This window comes from Protobothrops mucrosquamatus, unplaced genomic scaffold, assembly GCF_001527695.2.
Source record: "Protobothrops mucrosquamatus isolate PMUCROS unplaced genomic scaffold, P.Mucros_1.0 scaffold632, whole genome shotgun sequence".
NCBI classification, from domain to species: Eukaryota; Metazoa; Chordata; class Lepidosauria; order Squamata; family Viperidae; genus Protobothrops; species Protobothrops mucrosquamatus.
The window spans coordinates 95,134-119,359 of NW_015386924.1; the positions used below are offsets into that span (position 1 = coordinate 95,134).

The 24,226-nt window shown below is 37.3% G+C and overlaps 1 protein-coding gene across 1 annotated transcript in view; it reads left to right on the top strand.

Moving 5' to 3' along the window:
* MMS22L (MMS22 like, DNA repair protein) overlaps positions 1-24,226 on the top strand; it is a 73,526-nt gene that overhangs the window by 30,958 nt on the left and 18,342 nt on the right. The window contains exons 14-18 of the mRNA XM_015817740.2: positions 18,939-19,105; positions 20,719-20,869; positions 21,682-21,824; positions 23,020-23,162; positions 23,293-23,452. Coding sequence (XP_015673226.1) covers positions 18,939-19,105; positions 20,719-20,869; positions 21,682-21,824; positions 23,020-23,162; positions 23,293-23,452 — 764 coding nt within the window. The remainder of the gene's footprint in view (positions 1-18,938; positions 19,106-20,718; positions 20,870-21,681; positions 21,825-23,019; positions 23,163-23,292; positions 23,453-24,226) is intronic.

Sequence of the window (24,226 nt, forward strand, 5' to 3'; positions counted from 1 at the left end):
GATAGTAAGTGTGGCACACTTGTCCAAGCCAAACTCCATTGCAATATCTTGGCTATATATACGGACAGTGTTGAGCAGCAATTCTATTTCAGATGATGTTTTTCCATACAGCTTCAGATCATCCATGTAAAGGAGGTGGGATAGTCTGGCAGATGTTTTTGATGTTTGATAGCCATGTCCTGAGTTATTCAGTATTGTTAACAGAGGAAACAGTGCAGTAACAAATAGTAATGGTGATAATGAATCTCCTTGAAATATTCCTCTCTTGATGTTAACCTTATTATTATTAATTATTATTATTTAATTATTATATATTATTATATAATTATATATTATTATATAATTATTATTATATAATTATATATTATTATATAATTATATAATTATATATTATATAATTATTATATAATTATATATTATTATATTATATTATATTATATTATTATTATTATTATTATTATTATTATTATTATTATTATTATTAGTATACCTTACAACTAAAGACACATGGGGAGGGCGAGGATGGATTGAGGGGGAGGTGGGACGTGTTATTATTCAACCACCTCCATTGCATTGATCCACCCACTGGAGTCTCAAGCCAATTGGCAGAGCTACATCTTTAGGCCCTTATAAAAGATAGGAGGGTTGGGACATACAAAGAAACAGCGAGGAACAGTTTTTGAAGCAGCCCCATGAGCCTGGCAAATGACATGGCTGTTTTAATACTCAAAAGAGGTGCTTGTACACGCTATTGTATGTTGAGAAATATCTCCTTTGAAAATTTTGCAAGGCCCAATTAAAATTCTGCCTTCTCTTCTTTGGTGATATCATTTAAGGGATGGGTGTCAAACTTCCGGCCCGCGGGCCAGTTGCATCATGCTGAGGCCATGCCCACCCCAGCTCCAGCAACGCAAAAAAAAAGTCGCAATACGTCGCGACATGTCACGTGACACCCGTGATTTAGGGACATCACCTGATTCTCTCCTTGTTTGTTTTTAATATAATCTAAAAAACTCCCAATGCCAAAGTGGGGGATAGAAAGGTTTAATTGTGAATTTTTAACTAAGGATTTTTAATATTGTATGCCACCTGGAGTCACTGTGTGTTGGGCGGCTATATAAATAGGATGGATGGATGGATGGATGGATAGATGATAGATAGATAGATAGATAGATAGATAGATAGATAGATAGATAGATAGATAGATAGATAGATAGATAGATAGATAGATAGATAGATAGATCTGTTGAGTTTCTAGGCTATGATCAGAAAGGTACATTGAACTGGCCTGACTTCATCCACACTCCATTACTTGGTCATTTGGCTGTTTATAAGAAAAACTATAACAAGGACCTATAACAAAGCAATTTGCTATCATTCCAAAAAGGAGGTCGTACTTCTTACTGTTATATCCCAAATTTTAATTTTAGCTTAGAATAAAGTGTGTTTCAACTAAAGGAGAAAATCTTAAATTAGGAGAAGAAACCATCAATTTATTTCTTGGTCATTCGTGCATATGTCAAAGAAAAGCTGCATAATTAACTATTAGCCCATTAATCCTAGAAAGTAATGTCTATTAAATCTCAATATTGCCTAATAGTGGAAGGGCATATAGTCTGTATAGGGGTTTTAATTACTTTTAAATTTGACATTCTTAAATATTTCATTTTAATCAAATTTTAAATTAGGTGTAATATGTTAGCTTTTTATCATTTGTCAGCCGCCCTGAGTCCGAAAGGAGAAGGGCGGGATATAAATACAATTAATAAATAAATAATAAATAAATAAATAAAATAAATTTGTACTTCTTTATGGGTAAGGTTGAGACTAATCTCTTTGTTGGGTTTATATGAATCTAAATCATTGGTTGACATCAGAAAATCTAGTTGATTTGATTTGATGTTTCAAATTATATTGTAGCAATTGAGTTTGAAAGGTCAGTTTGATTCAGGTATTTGAATCAAAGTTTTGCACAGGCCTACTTTCTGAAATTCAGGTAATCTATTTTCCAGGTTAGATAGATTCCAGTCACGATAAGGCAGCTTCTTATATTTGTGTGCATAAATTACTAGAATAAAAAGTGTAGAACTGTAATGGTAAGTGGGAATGACCTTGAGAGACAGAAGAAAGAGCTACGGACTGCACAATTATTATGTAAAAAAAAATATCTCAGTCCAGAGAAGGAGAGAGGGCACGTGGCAAGCGTTCCAGAAGGAACCTTTCCTAGTTTTCCAGACAGCAAAAAGAAAGGAGAAGAGAAATGCTTTCACTCACTCTTGCAAGGTAATCTTAGAGTAAAAGTTGTATTGATTGCTGTGCTTCTTGTGTGGACTACTTCAAAGGGTACCGTATTTTCCGGCGTATAAGATGACTTTCTAAACCCTGAAAATCTTCTCAAAAGTCAGGGGTAGTCTTATACGCCCAGTCATCTTATACGCCGGAAAATACGGGTATTCTATTTTATTCCTTTACACATGTGGTTTGGCATATTACTCATCAAGTTTTCTCTCCCCCCCCTCTCGCTCAAACTCTATATTTTAACTGGAAAAGTTGGGGGTCGTCTTATACGCCCAGTCGTCTTATACGCCGGAAAATATGGTAGTTATGAAACCTTTACTATGACAACTCTTTCTGAATTGTTCTTAACCCAGTCCTGTGACATCAGTACAGTTTAAACTTTTTCTAATCTTACTGCGTATAACCAGTCATTGAGAATCAGGCAGCATACAAGTTTAATTTATTATGGTTGTCGCACAGTCACCCAAAATGTTTAGACTGGATTTGGCATTTTTACCACAAACCTGAGTCCTTTCCAAGGACCTGAGATAGAATACAGAATATAGAATAACACAGTTGATAGGGGCCTTGGAGGTCTTCTAGTCCAACTCCCTGCTTCGGCCTATACCATTTCAGACAAATGGCTGTCCAGTCACTTCTTAAAAACTTCCAGTGTTGGATCATTCACAACTTTTGGAGGCAAGTTGTTCCACTGATTAATTATTCTAACTGTCAGGAAGTTTCACCTTATAAGATAGGCAGATGTTGTTTGATGGTGTTAAAGTATCATCATAGGATGTAAGCAGTACCAAGTAAAGCTGCCTTTTGCAATTGGCTGGTGGTGATTTTGGTGTTCCAGTTCTTTTGGGATTACACCCGAGGCATCTATTTTCTCATACTGTTGTTTGCAATCCGTTTGTGCGAATTTTCTTGCAGCAGCTAACTAGGTGGTCTGCTTTACACAGACAGCATTTGCTTCTGTTGTTCTTTTCTCGGGTAACCAAATTCTTGGTTCCTAAATTTATTTTACACATGGCTAAGTCCATCTTATTCACAACTTTTTTTGGTTGTTCAGGTGTGCATATTTTTTCTAGAATTAATGTAAGAAAATCTGGGTGATATAAAAAAAAACCAACTCTGTTGATGAAATCTCTTTGGAGAAGGAGGAAGTAGCATAAATTCTTCTCCATCCATTTTCTTAAAATTGTCCCTGCTTTCAGAGCACACTTTGCGTGTCCAATTAGAATGGTATCAAAAAAAAGGAAAGGAAATCAGTACCTATCCTTCCATCCCCCCCACTATCACAACTGATGAAGCTTCTTGAATGAGAAGCGAAAAATTTTGTTCCTCCTCAAGGAAAAAAAAGTCCAGTTGCCTTTTGAAAAAACACCTTTGAGACACTTGCTTGATCATAAATTTCATTTGTAAAAAAGGCGATGAATAGATATCGTGGCCATTAAAGCTTGTAACATACTGAATACAAGAAAAAAAACTACAAATTCTATGCAGTGACATGTTTTGGAAACTGAACTAACTTCAGATACTGAGTCATGTGGATAGAAAGTATATATCTTAAAACTTAAAAAAAATGAGATTAATTGTTGGCAAAATGTAATTATCTGCCTGATGGTTCTCTGAGGTTTTATGAATGAGAACTTCACACCTGATGAAAATGTGGAAATTTTTTTTCTTTATTTAGGCTCGGGTGGAAATTTTCTAAAAATGGTCATCTCCCAGACCGCTCCTCAATCTAACCCCACATTTTTTAGAAGGTAGGCCATAGCTAAAGCAACAATAAGAAAGAGAAAGAATAATTTCATTAATGGTGCAGTACACCTGTTTTTCAGGTAGATGTGAATTTTTTTTCTATATATTATGGGAATACATAGTCCATGCAGGGGGGGAGGGGGAGGCTAAGGATGAAGAGTATCCTTATATTTTTTTTGTCAAAAATGTCCTGTGGGATGTTCTCTGAACCCAACAGGAAGTTCTCCATCTCTACATAAAATGAATATATTTTAGGAGTTCAGTATTAGTTTATTAAATAGATTTTTCTAATATAGTAAATCCTTTGGAATATAAATTCTGAGATCAGATTTCACTATTATAACAATCTAAGCTTTTTACAATGGTCCTTCTATCAAACATAATTAACTGGCTCTAATTTAGGTAATTGTTTTTTTTCCTGCGGTTCTCGGCTGCAAATACTACTGGTTTTTATGGTGTCTGTCTAGCAGTAATAATACAACACTTTTTCAAAGCTCTGCTTTCAAATGTCTTGCACAGCCCCAGTATGGACACATGTACTGCCCTTGGAGTGCACTCTCCACACAAAAATTGAGCACACTTTCTTTACAGGATTTAGTTTTATCTTCTTTGAATAAATCTATATTGGAATGTTGAGTTACTAAATCTCTTCTCCTGGCTCCTCTTAAAGATGTGTTGCACTGCAATAGCTTGCTGGAAGATTAAGAAATACTGCTAGCCAATATGATCACTCTGAAATGATATCACTTTCCTCAGACTTCTACAATTTCAGAACTTTCTTATGTTCCTTTTCTGCACTGCTGTAACCATTTTATCAGCTCTTATACTTGTTCAGCAACCTACCTGTCAGCTATACATGATTTACTGTTGTGAAAGAGTAAATCCACCAAAATATGCTTTAAGAAAAATAAGTACTTTCCATTTGAAAGTACACCGAGCACCTGCTGCTCATGGCTCATAGTTGTTTAGAAAAATATGTGATCCCTGAAGAACATCAATGTACATCTATTTTCTGGTTGAAGCACTCCACTTTCAAAGCTACAGTGTGTTTTTTTTTTCTCTTGAATGAACTTCCTTCTTCATACTTCTTTCTTTGCAGCTGCTGAGGGGGAAAAATGGCTCTTTATTGAAATGCACAAGTTTTTTTTCCCCCTCTCATTGAACCAAGGCAATTAAAAAAAAACCCGGTTGTGTTGAACTCTAAATTTGAATTAACGGATTCAACTGATTAACTGGAAGGATCTATGAAATATATATATTCCATACACACCAGAAATACAAACACACGCACACAAAAAAACCCACCACAAAATAGACAGACATATTTACATACACACATTTGTGTCTATATTCTGTATATGGATGTTATATGTATCTTGTCTTTAGGATAACTTGTCAGATTTAAGGCTTATTTAAAATGAAAGAAAGCCAAAGCAATTTTCTTTATTCCGTTTCGGTCTCCTAAGGCCTCTTCCCCCCGGTGAGCTCATAGCAACAGGGGGGTTTAGGAGAATTCAGCTCTCTGCAAATTAATGTCTTGCATCATGAAAATTCAGGACTCCCCTTCCCCCTCACCTTGAAAAGTAATACAGTGAGTGTGAGTATTATTTCTTGCCAGCGGGTGGAAGATGAATGATTTTTGTCACAGTTTTACTGCTTGATGAGCAGTGTCCTGAGGGTCAGGCTTAAGTCTGTGTCACTATGCTACTCATTACTCTTGAGCTAAATAAGGGCTGATTGGATCTAAATTGCCTAGCACATGGGCCGCAGATGAGCTCAGTGAGTAGGGGATGCCTGCTATTCAGGCTGGGAGTAACCCCGGTGTGCAAATGCTGCATTCGAACACACCGTGAGAGAACGGGGGGGGGGAGGGGGGGAACCAGCAAAAGAAATCAAAATGTAAAAAAAAAAAAAAAAAACCAACCAAAAACCTCAACTCTTTGATGCTGCAGTGTTAGAATTTGAAATGTAGGAAGTGACAGGTTGATGGTACTTATTAGCTTTGGTCGGATTAGAGAACAGTCATTCTGGCTTGTATAATGATAGAAGCAATCTCTAACTATCCTGGCTGCAGCTGCTGACAGGGTTGGTGCTACATCCTACCATTTGCTTTAATGGTGCTAATGGGAGAGGCCTGGGCAAGTTGGTGGCGATGGCAGTATTTACTCCCGTTTTCAGTATTCCAAAATTAGGGATTGGGAAAGAGAAAAATGTGTCTTTCTTAGTAAAAAACAACAACAACAAAACTGATCAGGAGATACGTGAAATAACTAGTCAGTGTATAGGATGAAATAGCATTTTTGTCGAAAATGGAATTTTGTAAGCTGCGGAATATATAACAGATGGGTTAAGATACTATCTGTCGTAGATTTATTTAAAAGTTCAGCTTATTATCCTTTTTTGGGGGGTAGGGGTCTTATTTCATCCCCTCAAGTAGGCATTTGGCATTTCAGAAACTACACCATCAGTGAATTCATTTGCATCAGGTTCCTCAGAATAAATACTCTGAGGACTTCCAAAACTGGAACTAAGCAATTAGAAAAATATTTTTTTCCTCCCTATTCATATGTTCTTTAGCACCAGTCTTCTGCATTTTAGATCCTTATCCTGAAATCTCCCTTGGATTTTTTTTTTTAAAAAATGCTTCTAATGCTGATTGGGTTTCTTAAAAAAAATATCTGCACAGGGGTAGATAGGGCTTGTTTTTCTATAAATACTGATTTATTTCCTGAATTATTTTTATAAATATTGTAGCATATAACAACCTCCTTTTGTGCTTTACAGCTGGACTGAGTTTCAATTCTGTCATTCCCGACCAGGGTGACCTTTGGGAATTGAGGTTCAGCCCCTCCGGAGGGTATCAGGTTGGGTAAATATGGGATCAGCGGCATGCAAGCAACAAGTTATGAATTATATGGAAATGAATTAATAAGTGGCCTTAGAGGAAGACAGATTCTTTTTCTCCCAAGCAGCTGGGAATTGGGAAATTGGGTTGCTGTGAAAATTAAGGAATAAGCAAGAAGTGCAGAGTTACAGGTACTGTTCCTGCAACATGTGGGTTCACTTTAAGCTTAGCCTAAAACTTTAACTTTTACGCTGTTTGTCGCAAAACTTTAACTTTTTTCTATGACACCCAAGCAAACCATTGTTGTATCTGCACCTGCACATTTTTTCTCTTTTCCTTTTCTAGTTACCATGCCTCATTAGTCAGTTTGTTTTCTTTCTTTTCTCTTCTCTGTGCAGCTACCTCTTCCTCTTAACCAATCTGTTTTTCCTACGTGTAGGGGGGGGGATCCTTGTACATTTTTGTATGAGAGAATGGTATATGCAAGAAATCAACTGGTATATGCAGATGGACATCAATTAACTTTGTAAACAAATTATCTTATAGACCAGGGGTATTAAACTGCCGGCCCGCAGGCCGGACGCGTCACACAGAAGTCTCACCCACCCCATTGCCGGCAATGGCAAAAGAGTCCCAATACGTTGCATGACGTCATGTGACGTCACGAGTTTGACATGTCTGTTACAGACAATTGACTTTAGTCTATAATTTAATTAGTATCAATTTATTTTTTCCCCTAACCCTCTTGTTAAAATGTGGCTTTCAACATGGGTTTATTGTACTGGTGGGTTGGATTTCTGGAATTGAGTTCAGCTGGCAATCCTAATTTAACAAGATAAGGAAAATGATATTGTGCAGCTTTTGTGTGCACACTGACATGTGTATTAAATATTTCTCTCAAGTCTTCCTTAGAGGGGGTGGTCGTCTTGAATTTCTTATTATCTTCCTTTCAGGTAAGCATGATCATGTTTCGTGCTTCTTCCCTGCTTCTCTTCTTCTCATTCTCCCAGGAAATAATTTTGTACAGGTAGTCCTTGACTTACGATCACAATTGAGCCTAAAATTTATGTTGCTAAGTGAGACTTTTGTTAGGTTAGTTTTGCCCCATTTTTCTTGCCACAATTGTTAAGTGAATCGCTGCAGTCGTTAAGTCAGTAAAACGTTTGTTAAGTGAATCTGGCTTCCTCATTGCCTTTCTTGTTAGAAAGTCTCAGAAGGTGATCACATGACCCCAGGACACTGCAACCATTATAAATATGAGTCAGTTGCCAAGCATTTGAATTTTGATCATGTGACCAAGGGGATGCTGCAATGGTTGCGTGGAAAATGGACATAATTCACTTTTTTTCCAGTGCCATTGCAACTTCAAATGATCACTAAACGAATTGTTTTAAGTCAAGGACTACTTGTATTTCAATCAATGGGGATCACATAGTCAACTAATTGTAAGACCTCCCAGTGCAAATTTTACGTTGTATGTGCCATGAAAACTTTATGAGTTAATAGAGCTTATGTTTGTATTAGTTCTTGCTTACAATGCAAGTAATGTCTAATTAACCTACCATACCATTCTTGACATTGTATGAAGGAAACATTAAAGTCTAAAATTTGGGCTCTTAACTGTATTTGATTGTAACATGCAGTGTCCAAGTAATCCTTATGTTGAATTCCAAGAATGTGTGACAGATAAGTGAATCTGCAAAAATTCAAATGTTTGGATCAAAACAAGTAGATCAGGTCAAATTTGAAATTTATGAAGATTTTATTAGTGATTCATGAATACAGAAATGGAGCCAGAGTTACTACAGAAATAAATTCTGTGGCTCGGACTGATGCCAAGCAGATCAGTTATGTTAATAAAGCAAATTGATTTTTTTTAAATAAGTATATGCCAGTGCTTACAATCCTTCACGTAATAAAAATATATCCTGGTTTTGACCCTAAAAAGGTCACCAAAGGAAGTTTATAATCCAAACACAACCAAATATGTATGTAAAAAAAGTCTAGTGAAGACACAAAAACTGAAAAGAATAAACTGACCATCAGAAGGAAGACAAATTCAATTTTCAAAATTTTTCCCTTCTAAAGAAGAAGAGTTTCGTTGCCTGGAAGTGGATGATATATTAAGCAAAGGGTCAGATTGTTTTTCAGGATTGCTCACAAGGTTACTTAATTAGCAAAACTTCAGTATTACTTCATTTTTGCCTTAAAAGAAATAAAATCTTTCTCAATGTTGTTTTGCTTTTTTTAAAAAAACCCTTTTTATCTGTTTCTATAAGCAAGGTTTTTTTTCTTCTTCTTTCATATCTCTGCTTTAGGAACATGGCAGAAAAATGCAGTTGACAGAATGCTCATTGTTATTTTTGTTCAATTCCACATGGATGGGAGGCTGCATTCCATTTAATTAGAGTTCATTACAAAAGAGCGCCTTTTTCCTGTTGCATTGTTGTGCCATACCGAACCTCTGGAATTTTTAATGACTCCAGCCACCTTTTAGAAGGTCAGAAGATTTGAGTGATTGTTACTGCTTTAATAAAAACTTTTTTTTTTCTTCCCCTAAACAAGAACTGTTCTGGAAAGTCCTTAGTAGCTCCATCTCCATGTAAATGAACACTGTAAATTGTGCAGTGAGAATGAGGGTGGAAAGGAATTAAAATAATTCCAATAAATGGTTTAATTTATGCCTCAGCAGTTAAGCATGCTCCTGGTTAACAGAAATACCCTTCGGCTACACAGGATTTTGGAGGGTTGTAGGGCACTCATTTGCACATAAATAGCCATTAACTGATAAATTCCCAAAGGTCTCCTGTTGCATGCTAGTGGTTTTGACCTACTTAGCTAGCTTAAATTTGTTTTACAGAATTATTATAATTCTATCCTTGGCACTTAAACTTTGTGATTAATGCATGCCTCACAATACAATTAAAGTATAATTACACAGATTTACAGTTTGCTATCATGGTGTTATTGTTATTACAAAAGAGCTGGGTTTGGCAAATATTAGAAGAATTAGGGTTCTGATACCCATCGCTTTGCAGTTATTAAGTGATTATGTTAAATGGGACTCCTTTACTTCCGAAGGAGAAGTGGGCAAGAGGTGAAACATTAACATATCAGACAGCTTTAAAGTGATAGTGCAGAAGCTATAAAGTAATTTCTGTCACATAGCTAAATTGAATTGGATGTTACTATGTCTCTTCAGACTAGAGAGAGAAAGACATAGTGTTGAATTTCATGGCTTTAGATCATTGTCTAAAGGAGTTTAAATTTAGGCAGTATGTTAGCAGGGATGGTTATTATGAGCCATATTGTAGTGAAGATGCCTATGGAAGCACCTGCCAATCCTCAGTTGAATCCTGTGGTGGACCTATTCGAACAAGAACCCTGATACGTTCATTGCTAGATCATCTTGAAGAACAATGTGAATTCTTCTGGCTGCATTCAGCTCAAATATACCAGACAGGTAGATTAAGATTAATGAGAAGGGCATGTTTGCTATAGTTGTCTACAGTGGGTCAGTGGCAATTTGCAGCATCTGTAATACACATGTGACCTGACCTCTCTGACCTGTAATACATGTCTGACCTGCATGCCTGTTTTGTGACAGCACATGGAAATTGATATAGACATGGTAGCATTTGCCTCTTACTCTTTTAAGTATCGTGCCACTTATTTGGATTTTTCAGCATAACTACTATGATTATAATTCTTCAAGCAAGATTCTTCACTTTGCTTTCTGCCTGCATTTGTGGGGGGAAATATTCAGAAAAAAAAACTGCTTTATTTTTATTGAAATGATTTTATTCTTATCTGAGATTGTCAGATTGTGATCTGCAGATCTCTTTTACTAAGTATGAAAGCACATATAATGGTGGCATCAACCATCCATTCATAATGCACATGTGCTGTTGAGTTAGAGGACAGAAAGCATGGGAGGAGGTACAACTGTGAGAATACTGATAACCATTCAGCCACATGGAAAATGTGGAGAAATTTTAGTCCTAACTTGAAAAAACAGAGTCAAGCTAATGTCATGTGAACCAGCTGTTTGGTTTTCTTGGCAACAGTACAGATGTGATTTGTTTTTCTGTTGTTTTCACCTTTCAAGTCTAGATTACAACTTTCAGATTTTTTGATAATCTACCAAATTTTTAACCAGGTTTCATACTTCTTGGTTTATTAAAAATACATCAAAGCCAACTAGATAGAGCCACCTGCTGTGGTGTAGAGCAGCGTTCCCCAACCTTTCCAGCTGGGCAGCCCAGCCCAAAACACGGGATGTGTGAGTGGAAGTGCGCCCTCCACTCGTGCAAATGGAGGGCACTTGCACTCACATGTGAAGCTCCATTCTCGTGAGCAGCAGGCACTTACACTCGTGTGTGAAACCCCACTCACACAAATGGAGCTTCCTGCGCATGCTCCCTCCGCTCACACAAGCGGAGTTTTGTGCGTGAGCATAAATGTGCTCCGCTCACGCAAGTGGAGCTTCACACACACGAGTGTGTGCTTGCCCATCTCTCCTGCGGCCTGATTTCGAACAGGCCGCAGCCCGGTAGTGGGCTGCGGCCCAGGAGTTGGGGACCCTTGGTGTAAGAGAGTAAAGAGGGTGACTCTGACAGTGAAGATCTGTTACCATGGTAGCGAATAAATTTAAAAAAATTGCTTAAGTCAACAAAAGCCAGTTTGGTGTAATGGAAATTGGAAGACAGCGAGATCTAGTTCACTTGGGGCACGGAGGCAGTGGAGAAACCACTTCCAAAAATATTTCGAAGAAAATTGCAGGAACTAGTCCAAGCAGCCACCAAGAGTCAACACTGACTTGAAGGAAGAGAGATAGACATCTTGTTGAGTTCTGTGGGTCTTTCTGTTAGTTTATTGTTCTCAAAAGAACTGCAGTATGGCAATTGGGACCAGTATTGCCCTTACTAAGCATTAACAAATGACTGCATCGCTTAACAGCAGCAATCCAAGGAATCCCAGTTGCCCTTGTAATCCCAAGATATGCAGGTGATTAAGCAGGAAGCAGCAGGTGTCCCAGGTAAAGAGCAACATCCACAAGGTACCACAGAGGGGTAGCGGAGGCCCTGAGTGGCCCAGCATAGCCTGTACATAGGTTCGGAGAGAGGTGCTATAGTATAGCAGCCAAAGGAAGGAAGATACGTGTGTGTGCAAGTGCCAGGAGTACGAGGGAGGGAGGGCATGTGTATGTGCAAAGGGAGGCTATGGGAAGGAGGGTGCAGCGTGGTGCACAGGAAAACCAGGGGATAATTTACCAGAGGGACATGTGGCTTTCCTTAGCAGCTTCCCCGTGGTCTTTGCTTGTAGAAAGCAGGCAGCAAAGGTCACACATGGTGATCACATGACCACAGGACACATGCCAAGTGCCTAAATTGCAATTTTGTGACTGTGGGGGTACTAGCTTGGGCGGAACTTTGAGGACCAGTTGTAAACTTCGAGGACCGGTCATATCACTGGTTCAGCTCCGTTGCACCTTTGAACAGTTTCTGAATGAGTGGTCAGTAAGCGAGAACTATCTGTAAATGAATGGTTAATCCCGAACCACAACCAAGAATAAAAAAGTGCTAATGGAAAGAGGAAACAGTCCCCATGTAAGATCAAGTTTCCAGAACTGCCTGGTAAGAGCTGCCCTTCCATAAATAGAAAATAGCCTGCAATAATAAGAGTACTAATAAATTCTGCAACCCATTGATTTCTCTGGCTCAGTTCAAGCTAATAGGCAAACTTTCACAAAGAGAGGAATTTATGATACATTTGTCACATCCAGCCAGCAGTGCTGCTGTTAATACATCTGCTTGCTTGGTGGTTTTCCTTGATGCTGTGGAGTGAAAGGACAGGAGGATCAGCTCAGGTCTAAATGAGATTACAGCTAGTTCGACAGCTTATCTGCTCTAATGCCAACTAGTGTGGCTTTGCACATCCTAAGGGGTTTACAACAGAAACTGTTTATTGGGTATCCTCAGTTTACTCAACACAACCAGGCTAATCCTCCTCAATCTCAGCATGTTGCAAAACTGTGTGTGAGTCCAAACCAAAAGCAAGTATAGCCAGAGGCTTGAGAGCCCATTGTCTTGCTTCGTATTGATTCCCCCCCCCCCCCGTCCTTTCTTTCAGATTCATTCAAAGTCAGTAAAAATAAAACCAATAAACAACCCTATTGTGAGCAAAAAGGTTAATCTGACCTAAAATCTTGACAAAAGCATCCATTAACCCTAAAAAAAGATGGTAGCTTTTCTTAGTCATTCCAAGTTTTCTTTGCAATTGCTCTTACCCCAAATTCCAGGAAGAATATATATATATCAGCAACCACCATTTTCAGTGCTCTGCAGCATTTATATTAGACTAGCTAGTAATTTGCCTTAACTTAAAAACCTAGACCAGTGGTTCTCAACCTTTTTAATGCCGCGACCCCAACCGGTCATAAGTCGAGGACTAAACCAGTCGTAAGTCGAGGACTAAACCGGTCGTAAGTCAAGGACTTTCCCTGCCCGGGAGCGCCGTGCATGCGTGGTTCCACCCCCTGCGCCGGCCGAGGCATAGCTGGCAAGCGGCAGAGACGGAGCAGGCCGACCACCAGCTGGCCCAGCTCAAGGGAGGTAAGGCACCCGCCGGAAAAGGGGAAAAAATGGCGGACAGCCTTGCTTGGCGACCCCCGTGAAATGGTCGATCGACCCCAAATGGGGTCACGACCCATAGGTTGAGAACCGCTGACCTAGACTATCATTAGCTGTCTCAGCTAATTTCCCTCCCACACCATTTATATGTCATCATACTTATTTGTATAGTATTTGTGGTTCTCATATTTTCTGTCTTACATGAAATCACTGTAAGTTCCCTCTGATTTTGTTCTAAAGAGTAATGTAGCTCTTATTATTTCTAGCATGGTCAGAGGCTGTTTTGCCAATATAAAAGACTCTTCGTATCAGAAGTTGAATCTCAGCTTTGCAGCACAAACCCCCATTCATAAAACCAGAAGCTGAGCTTGTCTTCTTGGGCAAAGAGAACCAGCTGTTTTTGCTTCAGTGTTAGATGTCTATGGAGATTCTCAGTCATCCAGGTCATGGTTGTCCCAGAGGTGCTTTTTTTCCCAAAAGGCAACTGGACTTTCTTTGTTTTTCGTTGAAAACGTTTTGCTTCTGATCCAAGTTTCTTCAGTTCTTCAGAATGAGAAGTGAAAAGTCTTCAAGGAAAAACAAAAACCAGTTGCCTTTTGAAAAAGCACCTTTGGGACTTAAGTGTTAGGTAGGTCAGTGTAGCTAGCAAGCCTATCCCACATCCTTCAGATACTGTACCCTATTACTTTCCAACATGGTGGGAGGTGCTTTCATGTCACTGGTATTTAATGGCTCAGTTGTGTGATGTATATATGGGATCTGTAGAAGAAGAACTTCTTCATCTTTGACAGCAACGTTCAGACTAGCCTTGATCAGTACAATCAAAGGGTTAAAGCTTTTCTTGAATTTTATCACTTTAATCTATGAGTAGATATATCAAATATTGGATTGCTTTTCTCAGTAAACTCCCTCCGACACACTTACATGTGTAAAAAATAAGCATTAAGGAGAGCAGCTAAGTTTGTCACGCCCTTTTTAGTGCAAGAAGTTAGTAATTTGTTTGCATTAGTAAATTAACCAAAATATGTAGCGCTATTCTGTTACTTGTAGGTAGAAATTATATACATTAGAATAAAAGGTCCATAACTTGAGATCATAGGTGCACACATAGTCCATTGTCAAATCTTTATATATATCTTTAGATATGCCTCCCAAATTATCACTAAATGTAATTTTTAATGTAGCAGAATAAATATTTCAGATTAAACACTGGGCAAACAGGTTATCTATTGTACTTCTATGTATAAACATTCGATGTGTTGGTTTTACAAATATGAGAAAACAGAATAATATGGAATCTGTTAATGATCATCTTCCTAGACACAAAGCAGTATTACTGTACTACTAAAATGGATTATAATGGATAAGTTTTGTTCAGAATAAAAATGTAGCATTTATCCATCAGCTCTTCCGTAGTTGCTGATATTTGAGAAAAGTTTGTGTAAGCAATGGTGGATATCTCCTAAAACATTGTTTGGTTAGGAGATGAAGGAACATTAGATTGTTGGTTTCCTACATGACAATGTGAGGCAAAAAAATAAGAAAAAATATCAATGTAAGAAGAAGATATGCATAATGATAGCTGAGTGCAGGAAGAAAAAATGGAAGACATTAGGGATAGGAGACCACACACACAAAAAGCCTTGTCTTCATCACAAACATGCATAATACATCCTCAAGCATACAGAGCACATGGAAGCCAATCCAGAAACAATACAGTCCGTTTGCCTCCCCACACACTTTCATCTACAGGCGAATGGACTTTTCCTTTGTAGGATCATAGTTACAGCTACTCCGTGGTTCAAAACTGAATCTAATAGAATTTAAAAATAATCCCAATTTTAAAATATTCAACACTTTCCACAGCCATCACAAAGTAATCAATACTTGAGCCTTTAAAATGTACTTCTTAACAAAACCATAATCCAGTTGTAGGTCAGTGCTGAGTCTACGATTACTATCTCTCATTCAATGAATAATTTGCATAAATAAATATGCAAATTATTTCTTATATATTAAAATCAAGACTTTGGCATTTGTAAATGAGCATACCCTATGGCGTGTAGTTTCTTGTGGTGCAGAACATTTATTCTTTATTCTACATATGTTCATAAATTGAGGATCCAATGTCCTAGTCAAATTGATGGCAAAAACTTTCTCTTGCTTATGTGATTTAAAAGACACAAAATTCTGCCAGTGCAGTTACATTTCTTACAATTGCGATTATTTTCTATAGATAATTTGGATTGTTGGGATAGGTTGGAGTGTTAAATCCAGAAGTGTTTTAAGTGACAGGTTTTAGAGTAATGATGATGTGGAAATACTTTCATATTTATATACCTTTTAAAATCTAAATTAGTCTAACATTTTAGATTCTATAAATATTATGCTATTTAAAGTATATTTCCAGAGTGAATTGTAATACTGTTTAAACCTGTAATATCTCTCATACATGTCTGTTGAATATGAATCCCATAACTGTATAGTGAATGTGTTGTGACAGCCTGATAAGATTTTTTGCATGGTATTTTAAGTTTTCATATGCCAAGAATTTGCAGGAGGCAATATCAGTTGGGCAAAGACATGTGGTATCACAATAATGCCTTTTAATTTTCTGATCTCTGTTTCTTAGCTGAAGAGCATAATACATATGTGAGTAGCAATTACAAGTTTTTCATTGTGAAAAACAATGGTTACAAAAGTAACCATTTGTCTATGAATACGATCCAAAGGGTTACATGTATGTTTGAGGCATGCACTAACATGTATGTATATTTGTGTATTTTAAAGGGCACATCCCTCGAGATTCTCACTAAAAGGTAAAATCTCCTTTGCACTGAATTTGATTTCTGATAATAATACAGATACTAGTATTTAGAATAGTACAGAGGTGATTTGTCCATGTCTTCTTTTGACTTCCCATTCAAACTAGTAGCCTGGGTCCCTTCCGTTAAAGCAATGCCTAGGTCTGATTTTGCAGTACAACTTGATTTTGTCCCTGAAGATATTTTTGCAGCCTCTGATACCCCATGAAAAACCATTCCAGAAGATGGGCCAATAATTCAAAAAAGCATTTTGTATGATGCTGTTATGCAAAAAAAAAATGCTTACACAAATATTTATACATAGGCAGCTACCTAGTGGTTAATTCTTTGCACATTTTCCCACAGGGAAATAATAGGCCATATTTTTTAACAAAAATTAATATATGTTAATTTTTGAAATCCATGTTACAAAATTCTAAGAAGTATAAAATTCAGTCAATAGGTACACTCTGAGATTTCTTATATATTTGCTAGGATCTAAATATATATTTTTTTCTTAGAAATTTAGTTAAAAGTAGTTTTTTTTAATCCATCTTTAGGTTTAGGGCTGATTTTTAATTAGGAAAGAACAGAAAGTACCTAAACAGCTATATAGACTCCAAAGTGAGAGATAAATAACCCAGAAAACAGATGTTATATAGCAGTGATGGCGAACCTTTTAGAGACTGAGTGCCCAAACTGCAACCCAAAACCCACTTATTCATCGTTGAGTGCTGGGTGGGTGTGGCCCATTGGGTGGGTGTGGCCCATTAGGTGGGCATGGCACATTGGGTGGGCGTGGCTGCGGTGGTAACGGCACACTGGGTGGGACTAAAAAGTTCAATCAATCAATTCCAACTTTGCAAGATCTTTTTTTTCCCACGAGAAGTTGAAATTGACTGGTTGAACCTTTTTTTTTTTTTTTTTTTCACACGGTGGCGGAGGCCTAAAGCGAAAAGGTTTTATAAAACCCAGCTGAAGGCCTAGGACTGGGGCAATGGCGTGCATGCCCACAGAGAGGGCTGTGAATGCCACCTCTGGCACCCGTGCCATAGGTTCGCCATCATTGTTATATAGTGTGTCTCTATTTATTCTCTTATATATTTCAGATGGTTTCTTTATCAAGGAGAGATCCATAATGTTAAATGTCAACCATAAGTCTTGTTTCTTTGACCGATGCAGACATGCAATACAGCATCTGTTTCTGTGTTTTTTTTCTTTGTGATTTTCATCACATTTTTCTTCCTCGCAGCTGCAATTTATAATTTTATTACAAAGTCTTCTGTTTCAGGCAGATTAATGCAGTTGCCAGAGATGGATAGGGCAAGAGATATATACCTTGAACAATCCAAAGTGAGGGAGGAGAATAAAGATAGAATGGAGTTTCCACAGGCTTTTTACCACAGATTATTACGGACTGTGTAGACCTAAACACTGCTTAAATAATTAACATAACTCCAAGCAAATTATCACAACAGTCTTTGGTCCCATAAAAAATAAAGTCGGCATAATAACAGTGGGAAGAAACACAGCTTGAGGAGTTAGGATAAAATTCACAAATATGCAAGTCCTTTTCTGATTTCAGTCTGGTTGTCAGTGACGAGCTAAAGGAGTTTGAAGACAACTGCCTTTCTTTGTAGTTTGCCACTGACTTATACCTTGTCTTTGATTTTACTCTGCTGTTTATAAAATTTAATAAAGCAAATGTAATAATGCTGCTAGTACCTTAATCTACAATCTCAATTTAGCTGACCACGAGATAAATAGGAGCAGGAATGATAGTGCATTTCTACGAATTGTTTTTAATAAGCATGTTATTTAGTGGATCATCCAAGAGCAGCAATGCCTCACTTTCTAGTCTGCCAGACAAATTTATTAATGCTTCCTGCCCTTCCTCCAACCGATTCCCTGCAGACAAATCTCTATTGAACCTTTAGAAAGTCACAACTTCCAAATTAGATTAAGTAGTAGGAATTGTACTAGCAGAATCAAAGAAAATTGAATGTGTTATTGAATTCATGCCACATTGTCTCTGTAAAGGACTGACTTTAGGTATAATAGTAACTTTAGTCCTCAGTGTGCTATGAACACTGCTGCCACGTACTTGAAAAGGGTTAATCTTTGTTTGTTTGTTTTGATGCATTTATCTCTACTGAGGCTGCAAAAAGAAAACTTCAGTGATAAATGCTTTTGAGGGGGGAAAAAAATATTCATAGATATTCTGCGCCTGACCCAGTTTCTGTACATCGTGCATAGAAAATTAACAAATCAGGAAAGATTTGGCATTGGAGTGTGAGCATGCTTACTTGTCATTTGATAAATACGCACATTCGTTTTAGAACTGCCTGTTTCCCATTTGGGCCTGACATATTAAGAGGTGCATAATTAATGGCTGACATAAATAATTAACATTAACTTTACGGTGCTTAATATGCCATCATTTATCCATCAAATTGCTTGTATCCATCAAGTTTTGAATTACAAAAGGTGATTTTTTAAATCCTTAGAAAGGATGCACGGTAGCTATCCCAAGGCATCTAAAAAATTCAATTACTCTTCCTCCCAGGACAATAGTCTTTATGGTCGTATTACTTTTATTTATTTTTTTCTTAGAACAGCACATAAGCAGTTAAACCAGGGACCCAACGCACAGCCTTCATCGGTGGCGAAAGAGCACCACCTTGCTGTCGCCAAAGCTCTCTGGAGAAATTTCTTTCCCTACTTGAAGGGCCAGAGGATGTTGGAGTCTTCCCCTCCTCAGCTTGCAGATACCGCTGCAGGTTTGTACTCCCAACTTGTTCTCGTGTTTCTTGTGACCGTGATGCATTCTTCCCGTTTCTAAGTAGGTTGTTACTGAATATAGTAGACTTTATCTGCAAATAGTAGGATTTTTGTAGGCGCGCTCAGCCTTTTGATGCATGCGTATACCTCAGTGGGAAGAGAGATTCATATATTCATTTTAGTAGAGTGTTCACTTGATTCATATGGTCCTTCGGATCCGTAAATTGAGTGGCACGTTTTGTTAGATGTTCATTATATTTGAAATAACATGGACTGTGATCTTAAGCAATGTTAATGGTTGATATGTCATCCTATTCAATACCTCGTGCATTCTCTGTGCTTAAATGAGTTTGTTCAGTCTCTTGCTGCTACAGATTCCCTTCCCTCGAGTTTCTCTAGGATTATAATAATCTTCACTGTTCTGTAAATATATCAAGTAAGATTTCAAATACATTTTATATGGCTTTTTAAAAAAAAAATATAACACCCTATATTCTGGAGTCTTATAATGTAAGAATCAAAAATCCTAGCAGATGGAACAACATCTTGCAACTAAACTATAAAAGTGGTGATCCTTGTCTTCACTAGAGCTGTGCCCATCTTTATATTTTAATATATAGTACTATTTCTTCCATGAAATTCCACATATACTAACTCTGTATATTTTAACTCAGCGCAAGAAGGCTTGCATTTAGTTACAATACCTCACTGATACCTCCATTTCAGTATTGTTTGTAAAAGATAGATTTGAATTTAAATACGTTTTTCTCAACATGAATTAAGAACTGAACATATGCACCCTTAAAATCCTCGTCGTTAATGAAAAAAAGGCCTTGAATTTCAGCAGCTTTGCAATAGTTAAGATATAATAATGGTGGAATAAAATGCAATGGAAAAGAAATATTTGCCCACTTCCTTGGCATGCAATAGCATACGGACACAACACTAAAGCAGTGGCTCTAGTACCTTCTTTTAGTCAATTCTAGTTTTTCCTTGCATAGTTGCTTAAAAAGGTAAAAAAAAAAAACCTATATAATTGATCATTAATAACGCTGAGAATATAGCAGTGTTTGTGTTAAAATGCTAAAGAACAGTGAAAGTATAAGTTTCTTAATACATATTCAATGAATGAATAAATGACATAGCACAGTTAAATTTTAACTCATTTTGATTACGGAATTAGTGCCAATATCATTTTCCTATCTCCCCACAAATGTCCGCAAAGATAATAATAATAATAAACTCCATGATTATAAATAGCATGAGTTGACCCATGTTAGAGGGTAAGTCTGACTCATGAAGCTGGTTTGACAACATACAGCACAATCCATCTCACTTTATGATTCCTATTTCCAGTTTCTTTCGTTCTTTACAGTAGAATTTCCTGGAAGTAAATAGCAGCTGGTAGAAACAGATTTTAAGATACAAACAGCAAGCAGGAAAAACTGAAGCATATGTCTTGCAGCTCTGCTCAAGATTTCAAATTATTTATATTTGCTGGGGATGGGGAAGGAATCTTAGTATTTAAAAAAAATCAGTGGTATACAAAGCATATAGGATTGCTCTACTTCTCTGCTTTTGTAACACATACCCACTTCCTTTTTAAAAACAGGTTTGACTCTGTTAGCTCTGGATTTACCCAGCACATGTACATCAGATCTCCAACCTCAGCCAGTTATATCTATGATGCAGTTGTTTGGATGGGATGACATGGTTTGCCCACAGCTGGTTTCAAGGTATCTAACTCACCTGATACAAAATAGGTAAGCCATACAACTTCTTGGTTAAATAAAAGCAGGTATTTGCATAACTTTGGTTTACTGCTTCTGTTGCAGTAACATGTAGATTTTTATTATACATTTCTGTAAAAGCAGGATTGAAAATCTATTTTCTAGATTTTTCTTCAGCTATATAAATAACAGTACCAATATTATCCTTTCGATACATTAAATAATCCAGTTTCAACAGCCATTTTGTCATGCTTTTGTCAAGTCTGACAGTTCTTCTCAGTCTGCTGGGAAACAGATGTATGGTGGGGAAAGAGGAATGTCAGAAAAAAGAGGGGTGTCAGAAGAGAGAGTAATGAAGAAGAAAGGGAATGGATGTATGTTAGAGATTAAGGACACTAAATTGCATTTCCAAACAGAGTTATCATTTTTCTTCTCTCTTAATCGTTCAGGAGGACCAGCTCCGATAAATTATAATATTAATTTTCCTGAAAACATTTATGTTGCATTATATTTTCATTGATTTTCCTATCTCCCTGGACTATGCAAGCTGCATGGAATTTTCCAGCTGTTCTGCTGACTGTACACGAAGCACTATTAGAAAACTGGGAATAAGTGATATCCTAGATTTTGTTACAGTTGCGTTGCACAAATTGGTTTAGGGGTGAGTTCTGCCCAGTTTTGGGAGAAGGCATGGTATTCTTTTTAGTGCATACAGGGCATTTCTTAGAGGCAAGAGTTCTTGGAATCATTTACTGATTTTAAAAAAATGATACAAATCAAAGAGAAAGACTGATTTTTCTGTTTACCTAATGTGTTTTTCTTTATTGGCTTTCTTTTCTATACAGTGCCCTGGCTGAAGCTCTTACTGGCATGGGTCATTCATCTTACCAATCCTTGTTTGTTCAGTCATGGTTTCGATGCATTTTACAAATGTTTATCAATCAGCCTCCTGAGACTTTGATCAGAACAGATGCTGACCAGACTACTAGTATGTGCATTGACTTATATGTGATCAGCAGCAATAGAAACTTAGTCTTTTCAACTAAGTGCACAATGTTAGTTTACTGTCACCTCTACCCCTTTTTTGCCTTATTATTCTTCCAGTTTATGTTTGCCTATTTGGGTAATTGATTAGTTGCTTAATTTTCAATTTAATTTAAAGTAAGTGTGTTCATTTGAAAAACAAACAAAATCAGGTTAAATTTGATACATTATTTCAAAACATTTTAACTCACGTGAGAGGGTACTTTACTGTAGGACAATTGAAAGTCTGTATTTATAGATATTAATGCTAGTGGTTCTTTTTATTATATTTTCAAGCAAAGGGCAAGACACCTCTGAAAGTAACCTGGGGTAAAAGACAACAGATGAATTAGTGGTCATTTCATGTACTTTAGATTTTGATCTTTGGTTATCTCACCTGAATTGGTGAGCTTGGTTGACTTGAGTAGTGGAAATAATGTAGAAATGTAGTGGGCTTAGGTTTTTCTTTTTTTTAATGTATACTGAAGTATACATATGTTTGCAAGGGGGAATAACAAAGATGGAAAGAGAGAGGTTGATAACCCCCTGAAAGCAAAGGGTTGGATGGAAAATACTTACTAACAGTCATAGCATCTTAAAATTTCCAAGAAATATCTATGCTTTTTTAAAAAAAAACCTGCTTTTTTTGCAGTCTTTCGAATCTGAACTTGGTATAGTGATTAAGGTATTAGTCTAGAACAGGGGTGTCAAACTCGCAACGTCATGTGACATCTCACGATGTATTGCAACTTTTTTTCCATTGCCAGCAGTGGGGTGGGCGCGGTTTTGGCATGACGCATCCGGCCTGCGGGCTGGCAGTTTGACACCCCTGGTCTAGAACTAGTAAGGCTCAGATTCAAATTTACCCTCTGCCATCAGCGCTCACTAAGTGACTTGGCCAATTACACTCCCAACTCAACCTTATAAGGTTTTTGTAGTTGTTCAGAAAAATGGACTAGGAAGCGCTGAGTTTACTGCTTTGTGCTCCTTGAGGAAACACAATAGAGTATATAAATCCAACTAACCAACACTGGTGTTAGAGTACAATTCATATATTCCCCTTGTAGAAGTTGAAGTTCATCATATCAAAGGAACTGTCTAAGGATGGGAAAAGTCCAATGCTAAGTCACATCAAATTCTTGTGTTGTGTTGATAAATAGATAAGGCTTATATGGAACAACTGACTGAACTTACAAGATTGATATTCAAACTACCAGAAATAATAACTATCTTCTCAAGGGCTCACTTTGATGAGCCAGTCTACAAACAAGATCCTAAGGAGGCTGTTTTCCGATTCATTGAGGTATGGTGTTTATTATAAGTAGCAATTTTGGAGACATAGAATTAGAAAATACCCTATCCTATCTTAATAGGATAGGTGTAACCCAATATCAAGAATTGCTCTCCGTTTTTTTTCTCCTGTATTTTCTTAGGCTGTTGGAAAAACCTACAGTGGACTTCAGCATCTGCCTGAAAAATCAGCCATGGTGACAAAGGCATTAGAATATCTTGGTGATATATTAAAATATGTAAAACCCTATTTAATAAAGAAAGGCCCGGCAGAAGGACTCCATCTCACTTACAAGATAATAGGTAATTATCATGCTTAGTGCCCCCTTATAATAATAGAAAGCAAAGCCATTAGCATCAATGCTTCCAGGCAACGTGTCCAGCAGAAGAACTTCTAACCTACAAAAGCCAGGTTGCCATTTGGTTCCCTTGCAAGCGTCTGTCAATAAAAAAAACCAGCCAGGAGACACAGTGCAAATGGGGCTATGTTCATTAAGAGGTTGTTGGGTTATGCATTTCTTGAGGAAACTCCTTCTGCAGCACATTGAGACAAATTGAGAATAAATCTTAGCAACTGGGAAGATCTGTCCCCAGTCTGGCCCTTCAGATCCCCAGTGTTGCACCCATTGTTGCTGGGATTGTGTCCATCGATCTTATTGCTGACTGTCCTCTTCTTTTCTTTCCTTCCACTTTTCCTAGCATTATGGTCTTCACCAATTCTTCACATAATCCGTCCAAAATATTATAATTTGAATCTGGTTATTTGCGTCTTAATTGATTTCTGGATTTCTTCTAAGATCCATGGGTTGTTTCTTTGTTTGTTTGTTTTAATTTTCTGTGATCTTCATTATTAAAGTTCAGAAATGTCAAATGTCAATATCTTCTTATCCTGCTTCTTTGAAGTCCACATTTTATTTCCATAAAGTATGATAGGGAAAACCATTGACTTCATGATTCTTATCTTTGTAGGTATAGACACATATCTTTTCCCAGAATGAAGATAGTCTGGCCATTCGTACACTTCCATACAAGTCATACAGTGCCTTAAGGCTTACTCGTTGTGAGTGTACATTATGT